Below are 24,996 nucleotides of genomic sequence, written 5' to 3'. Positions count from 1 at the left end.
ATGCATCGCCTACGAGTACGTTAAATAATATCATAATGTAAGTAGCAATAATACAATTAATAGTTATATTGTAGATCTATCAATATGCGTTAAGTTGTAGAAAATTCATTTAACTATAATGAAGTTTGTAGTATAGTACTAATTGAAATACTGCTACTTGCATTAAAATATATTAACTAGTTGAAATATTTCTCAGTCGTTCTATATTTCTTAACTTTATTTAATTGTTAATTTATAGAGATTAAGTCATAAAGGTTTTTTTTTAACATATTGTTTATCAAAAATATAAACTTTTAGTGCGAATAGAAATATATTGTTTTTTTTAATCCGCCCGCGTCCTGAAACATGCCATACATTTTATATAATTTCTTTATGTATGGCATGTTCCAGGACATAGGACATAACCTCTTAAATTTAAGAAAATATTCGTCTACAAAACTGATTAAAATTAAACTTTTTTGTATTGGTAAAGTTAAGATAAGTCAATAATGAGTAGCCAATTTTTACTATTTTAAGTTTATCTATATGAAAATGTTTATAATCAGTTTTGTATACGGTTATTTTTTTTAATTTAAGAGGTTAGGTCCTGGAATATGCCATACATAAGGAAATGCATATAAATTGTATGGCATATTCCAGGACATGTGTAGATTTTTTTAAAAATGTAAAATTTTTTTAATGGAGTGATTCTTAATTGGCTTTTTTATAGAATAGAAAAATTCTTTTACAGAATTAAAATGTGCACAATAATGAAGCCTGCAAATGTCAACTTAATTTAAAAAATAAAATAGAATTAAAAATATCTACTAATTTTTGATACGTAGAGCTGTCACTTGGCGAGAATACTAAAATCCGTAATGCAAAAATTATACAATATATATGTACAAAATGGAATATGTGCAAACTAGGGATAGCGTGAAAAAACAATATCATGCAAGTGGAAATAAATTAAAAGTTTAGAAAAAAGATTAATTTGTTTAGCTTTTTATATTACAAATTTGGATACAGGATGATAAAAAAAGCATTTTGAAAAAAGTTTTCATTTTCGTTATGAAGTCCAATTCATAAACTGATATTAATACGTATACTTTAATTTTAAAAAGGGATTTCCAAATCTATAAAAAATATACATGAAACTTTGATGATAATGTGCATGAATGACATTTATTAATCCTAAGTTTGACAGGCACTTTAGTATCCCCTTAATGTTTTAATCGTTCAGATATATTGAAGTATGTAACTTATCTGGGCTCATCAGGATTAGGTTAAGAATGTTTTAGCTATACATTTAACAGTCAAAAGTTATTAAATTTGAAAAATGTAAACTACTTAGGTTTATTTTTTTAACAATGACAAATAACTTTGGCCACAATTTTAGTCCTACAAAAAAAAAACCCGATACAAAGACAAAGAAAAGTTTAGCTAATAATAACGTATGCAACGAAACCATGAATATTCTGTGCTGCAGTGTTTGATAAATAACTTTTAAAACGGAATCAACTTTTTTACAATTATTTATTAAAGTTTTATTACTGTATGCGTAAGACATCAGATTTAATTCATAATGCTTGTTACGTTCGATGAAATCTTTCACCTGTTTCATCTCACGTCGCGCACCGCGCTCTCGCGTGATCCGCCGGAGCACCCGTCTCACCGAGCGCTCCCCTCCCCACGAAATCAGACGCGCGGGGTATCAGCGCGTACATCCTACGCTTATACTCTTTATTAATTTTATTGTTATCACGTGCGTAATTATTACCTCAATTGTTAAAGCTCAAATCCATCGAATCATGCCGCGTATAGTTAAAAATTTCATTAAAAGAGTAATATTCTTTCGTCACCTTTCTATTTGCTATTAACGACAGGGTGCAACCGCCACCCCTCAACTCCCTTGTTAATTAATAATACTGCAATCCGTCGCAGTCATGCTATAACTCTTTCACATTATTAACAACCTGGAGTAATGTGAATATTTTTCAACCACGCGGTTCACGCGTGACACTCTCGCGCTGCCGAAGAGTCGGTCCAGCCGCGGAGCGCGTGTACCAAGTGGGATAGCAATAGCTCGAGCATTATTCCGATCGGGAAGTATGAATGAAATAGCATGAGTAAAGTAATTACGAAAGTATGCGGTTTAATTACTCCGCTCACAGAGGTGATAGGAGAAAGGCGAAGGAAGCATTCAAACGCTAATCACCCTGGCTACCTCTTGACCGAAGTTTATAATAATCCGAACAAAAATTAGAAACCATAAAATTTCAAAAATAATAGCTATTTGTCGCGGAATTTTCCATGGATTTGAGCTTCCCTACACCCGCGTACCCCTAGGACCCCCTAGTTTTGGGGTATATAAGGAGCGCGAGATCCTCAGGAAGCAGCATTCTCGCTCATATAACGAGTCGCGCTGCCAGTAGGCATAGACGTTACTCTGCAGGAAGAAAGTGCTATCCGTGTAATAATTATTAGCCTTCGTGCTCTTACAAATAAGACTACTATCAAGTATACGACATTGTGACCATTAAATTCTTGATAGAATATAACAAGAACCGAACAGTGCGTAAGTAACATCTCCCTTATCTACAAACGCCGTAAAATTCATTCTTATAAATTATCAAATGTAAGCTCACTCTACTTTATTTAAAACAAAGTTTTTTTTGTGTATTCAATATAATTCTTTAACAAAAATTATAATAAAAATTATACTTAGTAACTAAAAAGAAATTTCTTACTTGTATTATTAAATTAAGTGGGGCAAAAATACGGGGCAAACCATCCTCGGTGCTCCCTAAAATATTCTGAAGCGAAAACAGCGACTTCTCTGAATCCTCATCCTGGAAGCAGGGCGCTACGATTCAGGCGCCTGCTTCCTCCCTGAACTTCAAGCCAGGGACGCCTACCGGGGCGCTTAAGTAAGGAGGTGTCCAGGGGACAACGGGCGCCTATTAAGGCGCTTTTTACCCCCTACGTCGTCCCTCCACCTAACTGTGCACCACAGGGCAGCCCATAGGGCGCTCTCCGTCACAAACGCCCCCCATCTTTCCTTGGCGTGGGATTTGTTGTGCCCTCCCTGGGCGCTTCCCCCTCACGCTCTCTACACCTTGTCGCAAAATTGTACGCTCTTTCTCTCATTAGCATCCGAACAGTACCCACAAAAGAAAAGAGGTACTCTCTTTTTTTTTATTATTATTATTTTTGGCCTAAATTCATTTCCTAAAAAGCACCACTAAGAACCGCGTCGTTCACGTGGCAGGCAGTAACTACGCGAACAATAACAATAACTATCATTGATCTCTCTCTGTCTCTCTATCTCTCTCTCTCTCTTCAATGGCGTAAGTACGTGCGGACGCATTTTTCTTTCTCTCTGCTTTGAGCTTCTTACTGCCGGTCGCTGCCCTGCGGGGCCCTTTTTCTTGCAGACTAACGGTCAAGGGCGCATTGCTTGACATTTCTCTATCACGGTGAGTGACCGCAAAGCGATATTTTGGCATTTCTCGGCATTTCTCGGCGTTTCTCTGACTTCGGACACGACAATCTTTTCTGGAGCCTTCTGCCATATCCACCAGCCGTCTCTCTCCTGCGCATGCGCTTCATCTCGCTTTACGCTGCCGATCATCTCACCTCTGCGTGCTCGCCTCATCTCGCTGCCTGCGCCCCCACTACAGGACTACTGCGTGTACTGCTCCGGTGAGTTCGGTTTCCAAAACAAACCGTTGCTCACTCCTATCAGGCGGGCTCGATCACGGCTGCTCACGAACAAAACGAACAAACCGGACAAACTGAAGATGACGCTTACTTGTGGTCACTGCAAAAAGTTTATCTCATCTTCTAATGCATTGACGAGTACCTGCGAGACCAACCACGTATTTCACGCGGACTGCTTACTTTCCATCGCGGGTCCGGACGCCGTGAGACGCGGACAGGATGCTGCTGGATTTTCTTGTCCCATTTGCAAACACCACGCGCCGCCTCCGGATCTTAAGTCGGCTCCTGCCGCCTCAAGTGAACTCGCCCGGTCTCCACCGAAGGACTACAACAACTGCGAGAGCCTTGTGTCCTTGCTGCTGCAGAAAATCTCTAATATCGAAACAAAGCTTCAAAGTCTCCCTGCAATCAACGCCAAACTCTCCACGCTTGAACTCAGCATTTCTCGGTGCTCCGCGTCCTTTGAGGATCTCGCCGTTAAAACCGACGCGCTCACTGTTACCGCACAGGACTTAAACGAACGCGTCTGTGCTCTCGAGAGATCCCAGCCATCTCAGTCTGAGTCTAACGTGGCGGGTTCACACCTTGAGGCGCGCCTGGAGGCGCTCGAGCAAACGAGGCTCAACAGTGAGCTGATCATATTTGGAGCGCTTGAGCTCCCTTCAGAGGACCCCCTCACTTTAGTGGGTAAAATCGCCTCAACGCTGGCCATTGAAATACTTTCGGGTGATATCCAGTCTTGCTTTCGCATCTCTGCTTCGCGCGGTCGTCCTCGCCCACTCGTCGTCCGTCTCAAATCAAATGTTGTTCGAAACCGATGGATTAGCTGTAAACGCGCCAGGGGCGTCCTCGAGGAGGCGGATGTGTCTAGTTCCCTGTCTGGCTCGCGCATAGACATGACTGAACGGCTCACCATTCAAACGCGTCGCATTCTCACCGAGGCTAGGCAGGCCGTCGGGAGCGGATTGCTGCACGGTGCGTGGACGCGTAACGGGCGCGTCTGTGTGAGGTGCCAGTTAAACACCCCTCCTATAACAATACGTCACCCTGAACATCTTAATTCCGTTCTTGCCGGGGCTTCTTCGCCCTCTGTTTTGCCTTCCACGTCTACCGGGGTGCAGCTTCTAGCCGGAGCTTCTTCCAGCGCTCCCATATTCCCACAATCTACAAACGCTCTACCGACCGTCCCGTCGGCCTCGGGGCTGTCTCCTGCATCCATCGCCCAGCCTACGACCAACAAACGCGCCACTGGCGCAATTCCTAAGAAGTCCTCCCAGGGCAAAGCATGATTTTGTGCCTCCTATTCTGCTTGCGATCACATACCACCATACTCTTTCCATGCTATCTTGTTATTATGTTCGAAGCTCTTTCATTTCACTTCCCAACACTTGACCAACTGGCGACTCATATTTCATATTTCATATTCATATTCGCTTTACATCTTACTCTAAACTTAAGTTTGCGAACGCACGTACTGCGCACTAATGTCGTATACTTAATCGCTTTTGTTTTTATTTTGCAGTTGTTCTGTACCATTAATTATCACTCTTCAAATTTACTATATTTTGTACGCCTACGCCACGCTATTTTATCTCTATTTTATCTCTGCGTTTGAAGCTACCATTTACTGTTACTATACTCGTTATGCTTTCATGTTACTCTTACTCAAGCTTGCGTACTAGCACTATATACTTGATTGCCTTTGCTTTTGCCTAGAAATTATTGTTGTTTTGTACCGATAACTACTACTCTACAAATATTCTATACTTGTACGTTCTTAGAGGGCTTGCCCTAGAATGGAAATAAACGCTTTTCTCTCTCTCTCTCTCTCTCTCTCTCTCTCTCTGTTCACATACTCTTGGTCCGCGTCCGTGTGAAACCGAACAAGACGGGTAAGAATAGAATCCGAGTCGATCTCTGGCTTACACTCCGTGGGATGGTACGGGCTGCCCACTAGGGCGCTTATCCCCCACACTCCCCTCCCTACTCCATGGGCAATGGGCTCGCCTATTTGGGCGCTTTATCCCCACGGACTCATACTATTACAAAACTAGGCAGATTGACTCGGTTTCTCATCTAAATTACGCCTATTAAAATATTTCTTAAAAACTAAAAGAAAGGGAAATAAATATTAACAAAGAGAAAGAGAGGAACATTACACAAATTACATGACTCTTACCACACTCACTTATTAAAAAATTTACCTGCCTGACACGTGTCTTTTATATAATCATGGGCTCTTTTAATAAAATCGGTTTACAACCAAACAGTGCGACATCATGCCACGGTCTCGCCGAGGGGGAAGGAAGCGGCAGATCAAGCGGTTAAAATGGCGTCTCATCGAGGCTGGAACGTTCGATCCTCGCATCTTCGATCGACCTCCGCCCCCCGACGCCTCCCCGAGACCCCACGGATCACCGGGCCCGTTTGAGCTGCCGCCTCCACAGCCTACCCCCTGCACCCGACTAGTGGCCCCGGCACCACCCTGCCATAACGCACCACCACCAAACCTCGCTCCCTTTAGGCGCCCGCCGCCCCGGCTACCCCCAGGGACCGACACCGCCCCTATACGAGCTCCCACGCGTCCCGCAAAGGTGGACCGCCAGGCCCGTCCACCCCTGCGGCAAGGCCCCCGCATAACAAGCGACGAGGCCTTCGTCGGGACGCTCCCGAAATTCGCCTTATCCGGCAAGGCGACCCCTCGATCCATAGAAGCTTATAAAAGGCTTCTCAAGCCCCTCGAAGGAGCACCACCTCTTAAAAGAAGAAAACAAGCGAGAGAACAATAATAAAAATAATAAAAGAAAATATATTCTATAACCGGATCCAATTTTTTTTTTCTTTTACCCACAAACTCACAAACAGTTACGCTCCTGGGGAACCACGGGTTACGCTCGGCCCCGGTCACTTCCCCCCTCCTCCAGGACGTAACAATGCTCCTTCATTAAATTTGCACATAAATAAAATTTAAATAATTTTTATACCAATAAGAGAATTGTGTTCAAATGTTGCATAGACGCATAAACATAATAATTAAACGCTGTATCGAATTTTTATATTTTTATGAAAACATAAGTGAAAGTAATATATAAAAACAAATGTTTTAATTTTTATTAATTTTTTTACATATATTTTTATAATAAATATATCTTTTAAATATGTAATGTAATATCAAAAATCATATTTCAACATAAGGACAAAATTTAAATATAATATTTAAACAAATAATTGCAAAAATATTAAGGAAGATAGTAAATTGCAAAACAATTTTGATGTCTAACATGCGAAAGAAAAACAAACATATTTTTAATCATGAATAACATAAACGTTAAACCTTCTTTAAAATCTAAAAAGAAATAAGAATTTAATGAGATATAGCTTTGAACCCATAGAAAAAAATTATGCAAAAATTACTGCACAAAAAATTGAATATTCTTGTGCATGAATTTCTGCAATTTTTATAGATTTTTGTACAAAGTTTTCGCCTTCAGAATTTTTCTGCAGAATATTTTGCAGAATTTTATGTAATTTTTTCTGAACACAAAAAACTTCAGAAAACATTACATAAAATTCTGTAAAATATTCTATAGAAAAATTCTAAAGGCGAAAACTTTGTACAAAAATCTATAAAAACTGCAGAAATTCATGTACAAAAATATTCAATTTTTTGTGCAGTAATTTTTGCATAATTTTTTCCTACGGAAAATCCGCTGCCTTATAAAATAAAATAAAATTTAAGTAAATTATGAATGCATATGTTTTGTTTAAAAAAAAAATTTTTTTTTTTTTAATTGATTATGTAACCAGGTCTTTATTACATCTGGTTTTCTATCGCATAACACATTGTATGTCATTTTAATTTTATCTATTTCTGATAAAGGTAGCAGTTTTCCTTTACGCAGATATTTTGAAAAATGCATTGTTGCATCACTTATTTCTTTATCCGTCCATCGTGTTTTCTTTTGATATGTTTTACGGGCTGAAATACAAATATACTCATTAATAAAATAATGATCGAATAGAATCTTGACGCATATAATGTAATAATCACTTATTTACACGTTTGATTCTTCTGTTTTTTTGGCACATTGATTGTACTCTCACTAGAGCTGCTTAAACTTGTATTTAATATATAATCTGATAAATCACTATCTGAATATTTTCCTATTAGAAACAGAAAAAAAAAATTAATATATCACTCAAAAATTAGAAAATAAAATAAAGTAAACAAAAAGAAAAAGAGAAAGAGAAAGAGAGATACAAATAAACAGGCATAGGGAGAAAGTTATAAGTTATATATAAATATTATGACTCAATATCAAAGTCCATAGCGCAGGCATTCCTAGGATTGACTGGTCAATGCGCAGAACAACCAAGCGTTTTGGTCAGACTTAGATGGCGTTATTGTAATCATACCCAGTGCTGCCAGACCCCCCTCCATGGGCTAAGTCGCGCATGTGCGATGGATGGCAAATACAGTTACGTACGTTCTGGGCGCTTAGTTTTGGCGGGCCCCAATACTCTAACTACCTCAAGGAGCAGAGAGGACGTAATATGGTAAGTAATAGGTAAGTAAATGGATTAGTAGTAGCAGTAGTGGTAGTCGTAGTAGTAGCGGTAGCGGTAGCGGTAGCGGTAGCGGTAGCGGTAGCGGTAGCGGTAGCGGTAGCGGTAGCGGTAGCGGTAGCGGTAGCGGTAGCGGTAGCGGTAGCGGTAGCGGTAGCGGTAGCGGTAGCGGTAGCGGTAGCGGTAGCGGTAGCGGTAGCGGTAGCGGTAGCGGTAGGTAGCGGTAGCGGTAGCGGTAGCGGTAGCGGTAGCGGTAGCGGTAGCGGTAGCGGTAGCGGTAGCGGTAGCGGTAGCGGTAGCGTAGCGGTAGCGGTAGCGGTAGCGGTAGCGGTAGCGGTAGCGGTAGCGGTAGCGGTAGCGGTAGCGGTAGCGGTAGGTAGCGGTAGCGGTAGCGGTAGCGGTAGCGGTAGCGGTAGCGGTAGCGGTAGCGGTAGCGGTAGCGGTAGCGGTAGCGGTAGCGGTAGCGGTAGCGGTAGCGGTAGCGGTAGCGGTAGCGGTAGCGGTAGCGGTAGCGGTAGCGGTAGCGGTAGCGGTAGCGGTAGCGGTAGCGGTAGCGGTAGCGGTAGCGGTAGCGGTAGCGGTAGCGGTAGCGGTAGCGGTAGCGGTAGCGGTAGCGGTAGCGGTAGCGGTAGCGGTAGCGGTAGCGGTAGCGGTAGCGGTAGCGGTAGCGGTAGCGGTAGCGGTAGCGGTAGCGGTAGCGGTAGCGGTAGCGGTAGCGGTAGCGGTAGCGGTAGCGGTAGCGGTAGCGGTAGCGGTAGCGGTAGCGGTAGCGGTAGCGGTAGCGGTAGCGGTAGCGGTAGCGGTAGCGGTAGCGGTAGCGGTAGCGGTAGCGGTAGCGGTAGCGGTAGCGGTAGCGGTAGCGGTAGCGGTAGCGGTAGCGGTAGCGGTAGCGGTAGCGGTAGCGGTAGCGGTAGCGGTAGCGGTAGCGGTAGCGGTAGCGGTAGCGGTAGCGGTAGCGGTAGCGGTAGCGGTAGCGGTAGCGGTAGCGGTAGCGGTAGCGGTAGCGGTAGCGGTAGCGGTAGCGGTAGCGGTAGCGGTAGCGGTAGCGGTAGCGGTAGCGGTAGCGGTAGCGGTAGCGGTAGCGGTAGCGGTAGCGGTAGCGGTAGCGGTAGCGGTAGCGGTAGCGGTAGCGGTAGCGGTAGCGGTAGCGGTAGCGGTAGCGGTAGCGGTAGCGGTAGCGGTAGCGGTAGCGGTAGCGGTAGCGGTAGCGGTAGCGGTAGCGGTAGCGGTAGCGGTAGCGGTAGCGGTAGCGGTAGCGGTAGCGGTAGCGGTAGCGGTAGCGGTAGCGGTAGCGGTAGCGGTAGCGGTAGCGGTAGCGGTAGCGGTAGCGGTAGCGGTAGCGGTAGCGGTAGCGGTAGCGGTAGCGGTAGCGGTAGCGGTAGCGGTAGCGGTAGCGGTAGCGGTAGCGGTAGCGGTAGCGGTAGCGGTAGCGGTAGCGGTAGCGGTAGCGGTAGCGGTAGCGGTAGCGGTAGCGGTAGCGGTAGCGGTAGCGGTAGCGGTAGCGGTAGCGGTAGCGGTAGCGGTAGCGGTAGCGGTAGCGGTAGCGGTAGCGGTAGCGGTAGCGGTAGCGGTAGCGGTAGCGGTAGCGGTAGCGGTAGCGGTAGCGGTAGCGGTAGCGGTAGCGGTAGCGGTAGCGGTAGCGGTAGCGGTAGCGGTAGCGGTAGCGGTAGCGGTAGCGGTAGCGGTAGCGGTAGCGGTAGCGGTAGCGGTAGCGGTAGCGGTAGCGGTAGCGGTAGCGGTAGCGGTAGCGGTAGCGGTAGCGGTAGCGGTAGCGGTAGCGGTAGCGGTAGCGGTAGCGGTAGCGGTAGCGGTAGCGGTAGCGGTAGCGGTAGCGGTAGCGGTAGCGGTAGCGGTAGCGGTAGCGGTAGCGGTAGCGGTAGCGGTAGCGGTAGCGGTAGCGGTAGCGGTAGCGGTAGCGGTAGCGGTAGCGGTAGCGGTAGCGGTAGCGGTAGCGGTAGCGGTAGCGGTAGCGGTAGCGGTAGCGGTAGCGGTAGCGGTAGCGGTAGCGGTAGCGGTAGCGGTAGCGGTAGCGGTAGCGGTAGCGGTAGCGGTAGCGGTAGCGGTAGCGGTAGCGGTAGCGGTAGCGGTAGCGGTAGCGGTAGCGGTAGCGGTAGCGGTAGCGGTAGCGGTAGCGGTAGCGGTAGCGGTAGCGGTAGCGGTAGCGGTAGCGGTAGCGGTAGCGGTAGCGGTAGCGGTAGCGGTAGCGGTAGCGGTAGCGGTAGCGGTAGCGGTAGCGGTAGCGGTAGCGGTAGCGGTAGCGGTAGCGGTAGCGGTAGCGGTAGCGGTAGCGGTAGCGGTAGCGGTAGCGGTAGCGGTAGCGGTAGCGGTAGCGGTAGCGGTAGCGGTAGCGGTAGCGGTAGCGGTAGCGGTAGCGGTAGCGGTAGCGGTAGCGGTAGCGGTAGCGGTAGCGGTAGCGGTAGCGGTAGCGGTAGCGGTAGCGGTAGCGGTAGCGGTAGCGGTAGCGGTAGCGGTAGCGGTAGCGGTAGCGGTAGCGGTAGCGGTAGCGGTAGCGGTAGCGGTAGCGGTAGCGGTAGCGGTAGCGGTAGCGGTAGCGGTAGCGGTAGCGGTAGCGGTAGCGGTAGCGGTAGCGGTAGCGGTAGCGGTAGCGGTAGCGGTAGCGGTAGCGGTAGCGGTAGCGGTAGCGGTAGCGGTAGCGGTAGCGGTAGCGGTAGCGGTAGCGGTAGCGGTAGCGGTAGCGGTAGCGGTAGCGGTAGCGGTAGCGGTAGCGGTAGCGGTAGCGGTAGCGGTAGCGGTAGCGGTAGCGGTAGCGGTAGCGGTAGCGGTAGCGGTAGCGGTAGCGGTAGCGGTAGCGGTAGCGGTAGCGGTAGCGGTAGCGGTAGCGGTAGCGGTAGCGGTAGCGGTAGCGGTAGCGGTAGCGGTAGCGGTAGCGGTAGCGGTAGCGGTAGCGGTAGCGGTAGCGGTAGCGGTAGCGGTAGCGGTAGCGGTAGCGGTAGCGGTAGCGGTAGCGGTAGCGGTAGCGGTAGCGGTAGCGGTAGCGGTAGCGGTAGCGGTAGCGGTAGCGGTAGCGGTAGCGGTAGCGGTAGCGGTAGCGGTAGCGGTAGCGGTAGCGGTAGCGGTAGCGGTAGCGGTAGCGGTAGCGGTAGCGGTAGCGGTAGCGGTAGCGGTAGCGGTAGCGGTAGCGGTAGCGGTAGCGGTAGCGGTAGCGGTAGCGGTAGCGGTAGCGGTAGCGGTAGCGGTAGCGGTAGCGGTAGCGGTAGCGGTAGCGGTAGCGGTAGCGGTAGCGGTAGCGGTAGCGGTAGCGGTAGCGGTAGCGGTAGCGGTAGCGGTAGCGGTAGCGGTAGCGGTAGCGGTAGCGGTAGCGGTAGCGGTAGCGGTAGCGGTAGCGGTAGCGGTAGCGGTAGCGGTAGCGGTAGCGGTAGCGGTAGCGGTAGCGGTAGCGGTAGCGGTAGCGGTAGCGGTAGCGGTAGCGGTAGCGGTAGCGGTAGCGGTAGCGGTAGCGGTAGCGGTAGCGGTAGCGGTAGCGGTAGCGGTAGCGGTAGCGGTAGCGGTAGCGGTAGCGGTAGCGGTAGCGGTAGCGGTAGCGGTAGCGGTAGCGGTAGCGGTAGCGGTAGCGGTAGCGGTAGCGGTAGCGGTAGCGGTAGCGGTAGCGGTAGCGGTAGCGGTAGCGGTAGCGGTAGCGGTAGCGGTAGCGGTAGCGGTAGCGGTAGCGGTAGCGGTAGCGGTAGCGGTAGCGGTAGCGGTAGCGGTAGCGGTAGCGGTAGCGGTAGCGGTAGCGGTAGCGGTAGCGGTAGCGGTAGCGGTAGCGGTAGCGGTAGCGGTAGCGGTAGCGGTAGCGGTAGCGGTAGCGGTAGCGGTAGCGGTAGCGGTAGCGGTAGCGGTAGCGGTAGCGGTAGCGGTAGCGGTAGCGGTAGCGGTAGCGGTAGCGGTAGCGGTAGCGGTAGCGGTAGCGGTAGCGGTAGCGGTAGCGGTAGCGGTAGCGGTAGCGGTAGCGGTAGCGGTAGCGGTAGCGGTAGCGGTAGCGGTAGCGGTAGCGGTAGCGGTAGCGGTAGCGGTAGCGGTAGCGGTAGCGGTAGCGGTAGCGGTAGCGGTAGCGGTAGCGGTAGCGGTAGCGGTAGCGGTAGCGGTAGCGGTAGCGGTAGCGGTAGCGGTAGCGGTAGCGGTAGCGGTAGCGGTAGCGGTAGCGGTAGCGGTAGCGGTAGCGGTAGCGGTAGCGGTAGCGGTAGCGGTAGCGGTAGCGGTAGCGGTAGCGGTAGCGGTAGCGGTAGCGGTAGCGGTAGCGGTAGCGGTAGCGGTAGCGGTAGCGGTAGCGGTAGCGGTAGCGGTAGCGGTAGCGGTAGCGGTAGCGGTAGCGGTAGCGGTAGCGGTAGCGGTAGCGGTAGCGGTAGCGGTAGCGGTAGCGGTAGCGGTAGCGGTAGCGGTAGCGGTAGCGGTAGCGGTAGCGGTAGCGGTAGCGGTAGCGGTAGCGGTAGCGGTAGCGGTAGCGGTAGCGGTAGCGGTAGCGGTAGCGGTAGCGGTAGCGGTAGCGGTAGCGGTAGCGGTAGCGGTAGCGGTAGCGGTAGCGGTAGCGGTAGCGGTAGCGGTAGCGGTAGCGGTAGCGGTAGCGGTAGCGGTAGCGGTAGCGGTAGCGGTAGCGGTAGCGGTAGCGGTAGCGGTAGCGGTAGCGGTAGCGGTAGCGGTAGCGGTAGCGGTAGCGGTAGCGGTAGCGGTAGCGGTAGCGGTAGCGGTAGCGGTAGCGGTAGCGGTAGCGGTAGCGGTAGCGGTAGCGGTAGCGGTAGCGGTAGCGGTAGCGGTAGCGGTAGCGGTAGCGGTAGCGGTAGCGGTAGCGGTAGCGGTAGCGGTAGCGGTAGCGGTAGCGGTAGCGGTAGCGGTAGCGGTAGCGGTAGCGGTAGCGGTAGCGGTAGCGGTAGCGGTAGCGGTAGCGGTAGCGGTAGCGGTAGCGGTAGCGGTAGCGGTAGCGGTAGCGGTAGCGGTAGCGGTAGCGGTAGCGGTAGCGGTAGCGGTAGCGGTAGCGGTAGCGGTAGCGGTAGCGGTAGCGGTAGCGGTAGCGGTAGCGGTAGCGGTAGCGGTAGCGGTAGCGGTAGCGGTAGCGGTAGCGGTAGCGGTAGCGGTAGCGGTAGCGGTAGCGGTAGCGGTAGCGGTAGCGGTAGCGGTAGCGGTAGCGGTAGCGGTAGCGGTAGCGGTAGCGGTAGCGGTAGCGGTAGCGGTAGCGGTAGCGGTAGCGGTAGCGGTAGCGGTAGCGGTAGCGGTAGCGGTAGCGGTAGCGGTAGCGGTAGCGGTAGCGGTAGCGGTAGCGGTAGCGGTAGCGGTAGCGGTAGCGGTAGCGGTAGCGGTAGCGGTAGCGGTAGCGGTAGCGGTAGCGGTAGCGGTAGCGGTAGCGGTAGCGGTAGCGGTAGCGGTAGCGGTAGCGGTAGCGGTAGCGGTAGCGGTAGCGGTAGCGGTAGCGGTAGCGGTAGCGGTAGCGGTAGCGGTAGCGGTAGCGGTAGCGGTAGCGGTAGCGGTAGCGGTAGCGGTAGCGGTAGCGGTAGCGGTAGCGGTAGCGGTAGCGGTAGCGGTAGCGGTAGCGGTAGCGGTAGCGGTAGCGGTAGCGGTAGCGGTAGCGGTAGCGGTAGCGGTAGCGGTAGCGGTAGCGGTAGCGGTAGCGGTAGCGGTAGCGGTAGCGGTAGCGGTAGCGGTAGCGGTAGCGGTAGCGGTAGCGGTAGCGGTAGCGGTAGCGGTAGCGGTAGCGGTAGCGGTAGCGGTAGCGGTAGCGGTAGCGGTAGCGGTAGCGGTAGCGGTAGCGGTAGCGGTAGCGGTAGCGGTAGCGGTAGCGGTAGCGGTAGCGGTAGCGGTAGCGGTAGCGGTAGCGGTAGCGGTAGCGGTAGCGGTAGCGGTAGCGGTAGCGGTAGCGGTAGCGGTAGCGGTAGCGGTAGCGGTAGCGGTAGCGGTAGCGGTAGCGGTAGCGGTAGCGGTAGCGGTAGCGGTAGCGGTAGCGGTAGCGGTAGCGGTAGCGGTAGCGGTAGCGGTAGCGGTAGCGGTAGCGGTAGCGGTAGCGGTAGCGGTAGCGGTAGCGGTAGCGGTAGCGGTAGCGGTAGCGGTAGCGGTAGCGGTAGCGGTAGCGGTAGCGGTAGCGGTAGCGGTAGCGGTAGCGGTAGCGGTAGCGGTAGCGGTAGCGGTAGCGGTAGCGGTAGCGGTAGCGGTAGCGGTAGCGGTAGCGGTAGCGGTAGCGGTAGCGGTAGCGGTAGCGGTAGCGGTAGCGGTAGCGGTAGCGGTAGCGGTAGCGGTAGCGGTAGCGGTAGCGGTAGCGGTAGCGGTAGCGGTAGCGGTAGCGGTAGCGGTAGCGGTAGCGGTAGCGGTAGCGGTAGCGGTAGCGGTAGCGGTAGCGGTAGCGGTAGCGGTAGCGGTAGCGGTAGCGGTAGCGGTAGCGGTAGCGGTAGCGGTAGCGGTAGCGGTAGCGGTAGCGGTAGCGGTAGCGGTAGCGGTAGCGGTAGCGGTAGCGGTAGCGGTAGCGGTAGCGGTAGCGGTAGCGGTAGCGGTAGCGGTAGCGGTAGCGGTAGCGGTAGCGGTAGCGGTAGCGGTAGCGGTAGCGGTAGCGGTAGCGGTAGCGGTAGCGGTAGCGGTAGCGGTAGCGGTAGCGGTAGCGGTAGCGGTAGCGGTAGCGGTAGCGGTAGCGGTAGCGGTAGCGGTAGCGGTAGCGGTAGCGGTAGCGGTAGCGGTAGCGGTAGCGGTAGCGGTAGCGGTAGCGGTAGCGGTAGCGGTAGCGGTAGCGGTAGCGGTAGCGGTAGCGGTAGCGGTAGCGGTAGCGGTAGCGGTAGCGGTAGCGGTAGCGGTAGCGGTAGCGGTAGCGGTAGCGGTAGCGGTAGCGGTAGCGGTAGCGGTAGCGGTAGCGGTAGCGGTAGCGGTAGCGGTAGCGGTAGCGGTAGCGGTAGCGGTAGCGGTAGCGGTAGCGGTAGCGGTAGCGGTAGCGGTAGCGGTAGCGGTAGCGGTAGCGGTAGCGGTAGCGGTAGCGGTAGCGGTAGCGGTAGCGGTAGCGGTAGCGGTAGCGGTAGCGGTAGCGGTAGCGGTAGCGGTAGCGGTAGCGGTAGCGGTAGCGGTAGCGGTAGCGGTAGCGGTAGCGGTAGCGGTAGCGGTAGCGGTAGCGGTAGCGGTAGCGGTAGCGGTAGCGGTAGCGGTAGCGGTAGCGGTAGCGGTAGCGGTAGCGGTAGCGGTAGCGGTAGCGGTAGCGGTAGCGGTAGCGGTAGCGGTAGCGGTAGCGGTAGCGGTAGCGGTAGCGGTAGCGGTAGCGGTAGCGGTAGCGGTAGCGGTAGCGGTAGCGGTAGCGGTAGCGGTAGCGGTAGCGGTAGCGGTAGCGGTAGCGGTAGCGGTAGCGGTAGCGGTAGCGGTAGCGGTAGCGGTAGCGGTAGCGGTAGCGGTAGCGGTAGCGGTAGCGGTAGCGGTAGCGGTAGCGGTAGCGGTAGCGGTAGCGGTAGCGGTAGCGGTAGCGGTAGCGGTAGCGGTAGCGGTAGCGGTAGCGGTAGCGGTAGCGGTAGCGGTAGCGGTAGCGGTAGCGGTAGCGGTAGCGGTAGCGGTAGCGGTAGCGGTAGCGGTAGCGGTAGCGGTAGCGGTAGCGGTAGCGGTAGCGGTAGCGGTAGCGGTAGCGGTAGCGGTAGCGGTAGCGGTAGCGGTAGCGGTAGCGGTAGCGGTAGCGGTAGCGGTAGCGGTAGCGGTAGCGGTAGCGGTAGCGGTAGCGGTAGCGGTAGCGGTAGCGGTAGCGGTAGCGGTAGCGGTAGCGGTAGCGGTAGCGGTAGCGGTAGCGGTAGCGGTAGCGGTAGCGGTAGCGGTAGCGGTAGCGGTAGCGGTAGCGGTAGCGGTAGCGGTAGCGGTAGCGGTAGCGGTAGCGGTAGCGGTAGCGGTAGCGGTAGCGGTAGCGGTAGCGGTAGCGGTAGCGGTAGCGGTAGCGGTAGCGGTAGCGGTAGCGGTAGCGGTAGCGGTAGCGGTAGCGGTAGCGGTAGCGGTAGCGGTAGCGGTAGCGGTAGCGGTAGCGGTAGCGGTAGCGGTAGCGGTAGCGGTAGCGGTAGCGGTAGCGGTAGCGGTAGCGGTAGCGGTAGCGGTAGCGGTAGCGGTAGCGGTAGCGGTAGCGGTAGCGGTAGCGGTAGCGGTAGCGGTAGCGGTAGCGGTAGCGGTAGCGGTAGCGGTAGCGGTAGCGGTAGCGGTAGCGGTAGCGGTAGCGGTAGCGGTAGCGGTAGCGGTAGCGGTAGCGGTAGCGGTAGCGGTAGCGGTAGCGGTAGCGGTAGCGGTAGCGGTAGCGGTAGCGGTAGCGGTAGCGGTAGCGGTAGCGGTAGCGGTAGCGGTAGCGGTAGCGGTAGCGGTAGCGGTAGCGGTAGCGGTAGCGGTAGCGGTAGCGGTAGCGGTAGCGGTAGCGGTAGCGGTAGCGGTAGCGGTAGCGGTAGCGGTAGCGGTAGCGGTAGCGGTAGCGGTAGCGGTAGCGGTAGCGGTAGCGGTAGCGGTAGCGGTAGCGGTAGCGGTAGCGGTAGCGGTAGCGGTAGCGGTAGCGGTAGCGGTAGCGGTAGCGGTAGCGGTAGCGGTAGCGGTAGCGGTAGCGGTAGCGGTAGCGGTAGCGGTAGCGGTAGCGGTAGCGGTAGCGGTAGCGGTAGCGGTAGCGGTAGCGGTAGCGGTAGCGGTAGCGGTAGCGGTAGCGGTAGCGGTAGCGGTAGCGGTAGCGGTAGCGGTAGCGGTAGCGGTAGCGGTAGCGGTAGCGGTAGCGGTAGCGGTAGCGGTAGCGGTAGCGGTAGCGGTAGCGGTAGCGGTAGCGGTAGCGGTAGCGGTAGCGGTAGCGGTAGCGGTAGCGGTAGCGGTAGCGGTAGCGGTAGCGGTAGCGGTAGCGGTAGCGGTAGCGGTAGCGGTAGCGGTAGCGGTAGCGGTAGCGGTAGCGGTAGCGGTAGCGGTAGCGGTAGCGGTAGCGGTAGCGGTAGCGGTAGCGGTAGCGGTAGCGGTAGCGGTAGCGGTAGCGGTAGCGGTAGCGGTAGCGGTAGCGTAGCGGTAGCGGTAGCGGTAGCGGTAGCGGTAGCGGTAGCGGTAGCGGGAGCGGTAGCGGTAGCGGAGACGGTAGCGTAGCGGTAGCGGAGCGTAGGCCGGTAGCGGTAGCGGTAGCGGGTAAGCGGTAGCGTAGCGGTAGCGTAGCGTAGCGGTAGCGGTAGCGGTACGTAGCGGGGTAGCGGGGGTAGGGCGGTAGCGGTAGCGGTAAGCGGTAGCGGTAGCGGTTAGCGGTAGCGGGTAGCGGTAGCGTAGCGGTAGCGGTACGGTAGTAGTAAAATAGTTATTGGTAGTTGTAGTAAATAATTGATCTGTGAAATATTGCTTTAATATATCCTGTGATCGATTTGCGAAATAATATGAATAATTATGGATCTTGGTAAAGGTAGCTATTAAAAAACAGTTAGAAAAGTTTAATGATGCATGGCTAAATGATGATAATTTTAAAAGGATGGTTGGCTCCCCATTCTGAACAAAATAAAGCTTTGTGTGTAGTGTGTAATAAGACTATTAGATGTTGCAAGACGGATATAACACAGCATTCACAGACGGTTACACATACAATAATATAAAAACACAAACTCAAAGTCTTGATAACCACGAGCACTTTTCATTTAAAGATAATATAAAACGCGCAGAGATAAAATTAGCAGCATTTTATGCTGATCATAATTTAGCATTTTCTACCGTAGAACATTTGATACCGTTAATAAAAGATATTTTTATAGATTTGCATACTCCTGAAGTTGCACAAAATCTTTCACTGGGACGAACTAAATGTGTACAAATTGTTAAAGAAATAATATCAAAACGCGAAGAAGAAAAATTAATTTCAATTTTGCAAACGTGTAAGTTTTCTATTTTAATTGATGAAACTACAGACATTACCGATAAAAAATTTATGTGTTTACTTGTTCGATATGTTTCACCAAATGATAAAAAAGTAAAAACGCAATTATTAGAATTATTAGCATTAGATGCTACAGATTCTAGTGCACAAAAAATTTTTGAAATGTTTAAAGCATTTTTAAATAAAAATAATATTCCTATTAAAAATATTACTGGCATGGCAAGCGATAATGCATCGGTAATGACGGGATGTAACAATTCTTTTTTTTCTCGTTTAAAAATAGAAGTACCCAGTGTAATATTATTCAAATGTATTTGTCATTCGTCCGCAATTATAGCCAGCAAAGCTTGCAGAAAATTGCCACAAAATTGCGAAAATTTAATTAGAAATGTTGCAAATTATGTTTCGGGCAGTGCGAGAAGGTGTGCAATCTTAAAGGAGTTTCAAGCTTTTTTTAATGTTGAAAAGAAAAAAATTCTGAAACTTTCAAATACAAGATGGCTTGTTCTGCATAATTGTGTTGTCAGACTTCTTGAAAATTGGGATGTTCTTAAACATTATTTTACTTTGGCTGCTGCAGAAGATAAGTCTAAATCCGCAGAACAAATTTTAATTGAGTTAAATGATAATTCGAATAAAGCTTATTTGTTATTTTTAAAATATTCATTACATTTTTTTAACAGTTTTAATGCTCTTTTTCAATCGCGTAAAATTTTAATTCACAAATTATATATTAGCAGCCAACAAATTTTATATCAAATTGGTCAAAATTTTATGGTTTCAGAGACTTTGAAGCACATCTCTACTTTAAATGTAGATGATGAAACAAATTTTAAACATCCAACAGATATTTATGTGGGACCAGAATGTGAAAGCTTTTTGCGAACTCAGCCTTTAGAATTTGAAGAACAAATAAAATTAAATTGTCTTAATTTTTATAAAACTGCTCTTAAAGAAATTTTAAAACGTTTGCCACTTAATAATACATTTTTTGCAGAATTAACATTTTTAGATCCTAAAATTGCACTTTATAATGAAAATAGAGATACAGTTAAAGATTTATCATCCATAGCTATTGTAACCGCCGCTCGCGAGCGACGGCCAACTTCGCCTCCGTCCCTGGCCGCGGCCCTGAGCCGCCCGGGTGTCGGGGCGGCTATCCTCGCGAGGTTTCCCGACGCAACACTAAGTTGGGCGCCAGGTACGTTAAGCGTACCACTCTGTGTGCACCAACTCGCAAACCAATGTTTCGAGACGTGAATCTCGGGAAAGACGGGCGCACGCTAGGCGACCGGGGCGTTAGCGGCTCCGAGAGCCAGCTGCTCAGCCCTCAAATGGTAGAGGGGGAGGTTCGGTGCGGGCGGATGGAATCGGGAAGGCGAGAGAATTGCTGGTACGACACAGATGTAACAAATAAAAATAACAATTGTATTTGATCGTAAATAATACAGAAATGGACGGCTCTGCGGAGCGGTGGTGGCTCGCGCGCGTTATCAGCGGTTGTCTGCTGGATATCAAATCTTTCGAGAACGATATGTCGAACGAGCGGGCTATGATGCGTACGCGGGAACTCTCCGACTTGTCTCACGCTTGACTCGGCGTCGTTGGAGGACGCCGACTTCCGTCAGGGTGACCTCGCCAAGGGCGAGCGGGACGGATCGCAACCCCGAGCCCGCGCGACATGCGACGGACTCGTGTTCTCCCGTGCTCGAACGATTCTCGCGAAGATAAGCGCGATGATTACTAATGCTTCGCCCGTACGGCGGGATACGACGAACGCGTCGACAATTATCCGAATATACTCCCCGAAGGGCTCGCAGTCACAGTGCGATCGACCAAATTTTACAGCATTGACGAACAAAGTCTTCTACGACGCGACAAGATACAGCGCGGGGATAACCCGCGACACGACGACCGGACGCAACAACAATTGACTCGGCTGCGGATCGGGACGCACACGCAACGCGAAACGATTATAAAACACACGGCACGTATCGAAATCACGCGGACGGGCGCGATCGGGCGAGACGACGATGCTCCGTTGAATCCGCGAGCTCGGGATTCCCATAAACACGCCGAAAGATTTTGCGACAAGTACGCGATCTCCTCGCGGCTCGCCCAACCCGCGAAATCGGTGGCTTTACAGTGTGAGTGACGCTCGTCTCACCACTTTGCCTCTCCTTGGCTGGCCTCCTCCGGGTCGGGATGAATTCCGTCCCCGCGTCCTTCCGTACAGCTCGGCTCGGGAACTTGAGAACGCACGCACAGTTTTTAATTCTACGTCCGCAGCACGAGTGAGGAATCCTGGATCTCGCGGGGACCGCTCGGCGGCGCGCCCCACCTTGCCTCCGGCGTTCCCGGCCCTTATTGGCGGATTTCGCGAAAATCGATTTTCGCGCAGAGCGCGGTGCCCACGCTGTCGCCGGCTGATCAATCCACGCACGGCGGTCAATGTTTATGGGCCCCGGGCACGGGACTCCTGGCGCTTCCTTGCGCGGCCGATTCTTTTCTCTTCGCCCGGCGTATCCTCCGCCTTCAGGGCGTCATTTCCTCCTCGACGGGGCGTCGGCGGATCTTGAGTTGTCGTGATTCCTTCGCCGCACTTCCCGCGGTATCGGGTCTGCAGTCGCCCCGTCGGGATGTCGGCCTCGCGCGCCGTCGCTGGATCCTGAAAGCGTGATTCAGCGGCAGTATCGGAATTCTTACATGGCACAAATGGTAGGCAAGATAAGGGCGGCATTACCTGCGGACCCCCGCTTAGAAAGGGTCTTTCTCGACTCCCTCGTTGTTCGCTCCTCTGTAATCTCCGGGACGATTTTCCACTGAGACGAGACGTCCGACAATGATAACGAGATCTTCCGAGCCACCGATCTCCGCCGCACCCGCGGTATAACGCCCGCAAAATTCTTAACAATTTATTAGAGGGACAGCACGTGGGACGCCACACACACAAAAGTACAAAAGAATACGCTTTTGCGTCCGCTCCCGAGCGGGAGGACGCAGGGCCCGCGTGATGTTATTGCGTAAGGGCCCTCAGGGCCTTGTGACGGACAGCAGCCTGCGGCTGTCACGTCACACTATACATATAGAAAATATTAATATTACAAAATTAGCAATAGAATGGAGAACATTACCAACAATTTTTAGTGATATTGAGAAAAAAGAGTTAGCTTGTTTAGAAATTGACGAAATGTAGAAAAAAATATTAGAGTTTCAAGATTTTAATGATGAAAAAATGTTCCCAAATTTAGAATTATTAGTCGAGTTTGTTCTTACTTTTCCACATTCAAATGCTGAAGCGGAACGAATATTTTCAATTATAACAGATGTGAAAAATAAAAAAAGAAATTCTTTATGTAATAGTACAATTTCCGCAATTTGTAAAATTAAATCTAGTTTTCAGGCTGAGAATATTGATTGTGTTAATTTTAAAGTTGATTCGCGACATTTAGAATTGTTCAATTCGCAAAACTTATATCCAAAGCAACATAAATCTAATCCTTAATTTTTTTTATTTTGTTTATTACATTTTATTAGTATCTTATATTTATTTATTTTTTAATTTTTTAAATTTTATTTATTATATTTTATTACTTTTTTATATTTATTTTGTTTTATTTATTTTATTTATTTTATACTTAAATTTTATTTACTTATTAACTATAATTTTTTTCTTTTCTACACACTGCACAGCTTCTTATGCATGTTAGTTATAAAACATTAAGATTTTATTTTATTTTTTTTATTGCGCATGATTTTTAAATGCATGTTAATAAATGATTATTTTTATTATGTCTAAAATAATATTTTATTTATTTTTTTTTAACATGGCATGTTGCAATTTTTTATAATTAATTTTAAAATGTTAAGTTTTAGATAGATATATCTGTGATGTATCTGTGATATATATGTGATTTTAATAGTTCATAATTATTATTATAGTAGTTATAGTAGTATAGTAGATTAAGCTTATGAGGGGTTTTTAGTGAGTAGGTCATGAAGGTAGAATCTTTAGCGATGTACCTTACATGAAATCTCACACTACTCGAATGTACGGGCATTCGGGTGTCTTTGCCTTCTTGAATCGAGGACAACTAGGTTATCGGCCCAAGAAATGCTGCACGAAGATTTTCCCCTTCGTAAAAAAAAAAAATTATTTTGTTAAATATTTGCTTTTAATTTAAACATAAAATGTAATTTTTATTTTATAAATTTTGTTGAGATTTTTAATGATTTTTTTTTTTAATTGCAATGAATATTGATATAATAATTTCTGTAAAATAAAATATTTTTCTTAATTACAGAAAAATGTATTTTTCATCAATATATTAATTTTACTCTCTACTTATCCGCGGGGGCATATGTGTAGTCACAAGAGTCCGTAAATTTGTGATACATTACTGTATTTAACTCGTAAGCGCATGCGTCGGCAGAAGCGTGCCGGGCAACCCGGCAAGATCTGGCAGCTCTGATCATACCTAGGATTAATTCAATGCGTGGAACAACCAAGCGTTTTGGTCAGTCCGAAGTAATTTTTTTAGTTTCTAACTTTTTAGTTTCTAACTAGTTTCTGACTAGCCATGTTAGTTACTCCTAGGGTGAACTAAAGATACATCAGTTAAAAGCCGAATACAAAACTATTTCGGACTTTGACCAAAATGCTTGGTTGTTCCGCGCATTAACCAGTCAATTGATCAGGGACGCTCGCGCTACGAGCTTTGATCATAACATAAACATATTATAAAAACTATATTTAATTTAAGTTACTGTAAATAATTAAATGCTATTTAAGTTTTTGTTTAAATATTTAACAAAAAACCGTCTGCCAATTTACACATTGAGGAAAAATAGTATGCCTGGTACTTACGATAAATTAAACCTTTATTTTTGGAATAAACATTTTGTTTCTTCGGTGAAATTTGTTTCTTTCCTGCTTTAAGTTTATGTAAATGTTACAGATGTACATAACTTTTTGGAATAATAAATATTAAACAAAAAAAACCAGTAAGAAGATAAGCATAAACAAGATTTACCTTTACTTTTATTCAATTTTTGTACATTTTGTATATTTTTTATTGTATTCTTTCGTTTTCTTTTTTTATTTTGTATAATTAGTTTTTGCTTCACTTTTTGTTCTTTTTTCTTAATCTTATTTTTCTTCTTTTCTATTGAAGTATTAGTAAAAGTTTCACTTATATCATTAAATGTTTGTGATACATCTGATAAATAAAGATACAAATATGTAAATATTATATTATTAATATAACAATTTTTCCAGGATTGGGAAATCCGAGTTACTTGTAACGAAGTTACAGTTACATTTACATTTCTTTGGTAACTAATAACTATTTTGATAGTTACTTTAATAGTTACTTTTTGTAAAACATGCACTAAAATTTTTAATCAACAACCGGAGAAACTCGAGTCTACACAAGAGGAAATGTTTCGATTCCTAAAATCAAATTGCAGTATTAATATGCTAAATAATTACAATACAACTAAGAAACTTTTTATTAAATATAACAGATATTTTAAGTTCTGCATCTGCGAAACATGTTTAGCATCGGTGACTCTATATATAATGACGTCACAAAGAGGTCATCTTAATTATGTGATATATTTGAATTCAAAATTCTATAAAATTAATAAAAATTTTTATTAAAATTTTGCACTAAAGGGAATATATGAATCAATGTATGATAGCTGACGTAGCGTTATATTTAATTAAATTGTGATAACAGTAACATATAATTTAGTCTTTTACCTTTATAAAGTTCTCATTTAGTGTACATAAAATAATGCGTTAAAGCATATAATTAAATATAAAATATACAACAGTTAGCAAAACATAAAATATAAGATTATTATTTCTTATATTTAAAATAATGTACAACTATTTAATAAAAAATTAACTGAAAAGTAACGTCTCTTAATTTTATTAAAAACTGTAACTGTAACGAGTTATTTTTCAAAATCGATAACTGTAACTAGTTACTTTTTTAATGAAAAACTGTAATTGTAACTATAACTAGTTACTTTTACGAAGTAACTTTCCCAATCCTGAATTTATTTAATATAATAATAAATTAAAAGTAAAATATAACATTTAAGGTAGCTCTACTGTTAAACAAAAGTTTTGGAATAATAAATTTCAATATAATTAATATTTATTTTTAATTAAAAATCAGATGCCGATTACCCCTTTTATCGGAGAAATTTAATTTAATTTAATGTTATTAAACATTGTTGCAGGTTCTCCCAAATCTTAAGCTTATATTTTTTTAATTTATATATCTAAACTTTTAAATAAAAACTTCTATATATTTTTTGAATAGTTTAAAAAGTAAATATTAAAATATAAAGTTATAAATTACTTTGATAAAAAAATTAATCTAAATTACTAGATCTATAAATTTTTAATTCTACAATATTATAATTCGAGTGTTACAGTAATGCAGTATATGCTTACACTCATCTGACGACCGAGGCCAAAAACAAATTTTGCGTTTAAATTATTTTTCCCATAATCTCATATTCTAAGCTAAATATTTTATGGCAAACATATTCTTCTTTCAATAAAGTGAAACATTTATCGCAAATTTGACATATTATTCTAATTGCTTTTTTCTTGTATTAAGAAGAATGTATTACATATAAAAAAAATATGTCAACTTGAAGCAAAGTAGTTCTTATGTGTAGCACAAAAGAAGCAACGAGCAGTAAATTTTGTGTGTATATATATATATATATATAAGAATAATAAGAATATTGTTTATACTAGCTTTTTCTTGATTTTTTTGAGAAGTCCTTTAAGGTTATATAAGAGGGTCTAAGATTTAAAGAATTTTTGTATACCGAAACTTTTTTTTGGTGTAGCCGGTGTTATTATATACATTTCTGTAGATCCGTACTGTATTAAAAAAACTATC

At 48.0% G+C, this 24,996-nt stretch overlaps 1 protein-coding gene and 1 long non-coding RNA gene across 2 annotated transcripts; one reads left to right on the top strand and one right to left on the bottom strand.

Annotated features, from left to right (window-relative positions):
• Window positions 1-5,981: 5,981 nt before the first annotated feature.
• Window positions 5,982-6,491, top strand: LOC118646739 (proline-rich receptor-like protein kinase PERK10). The gene has a single exon (XM_036290317.1). The coding sequence runs from the start codon at window positions 5,982-5,984 to the stop codon at window positions 6,489-6,491; it is 510 nt and encodes a 169-aa protein (XP_036146210.1).
• Window positions 6,492-7,777: 1,286 nt separating this feature from the next.
• On the bottom strand, window positions 7,778-24,973 carry LOC118647372. The gene is made up of 2 exons (XR_004964657.1): window positions 22,935-24,973; window positions 7,778-7,866 (listed from the first exon to the last, which is right to left on the bottom strand). It is a non-coding gene; the product is annotated as an uncharacterized LOC118647372 (long non-coding RNA).
• Between the last annotated feature and the right edge of the window lie 23 nt (window positions 24,974-24,996).

This window comes from Monomorium pharaonis, chromosome 1, assembly GCF_013373865.1.
Source record: "Monomorium pharaonis isolate MP-MQ-018 chromosome 1, ASM1337386v2, whole genome shotgun sequence".
In the NCBI taxonomy this organism is placed as follows: Eukaryota; Metazoa; Arthropoda; class Insecta; order Hymenoptera; family Formicidae; genus Monomorium; species Monomorium pharaonis.
Note: the sequence above shows the minus strand (reverse complement) of the source record. Positions and strands in the feature narration are given on the sequence as shown.

Bases quoted from the DNA above. Each gene is read 5' to 3' on its own strand.
- LOC118646739 (XM_036290317.1), top strand. From the start codon at position 5,982: ATGCCACGGTCTCGCCGAGGGGGAAGGAAGCGGCAGATCAAGCGGTTA.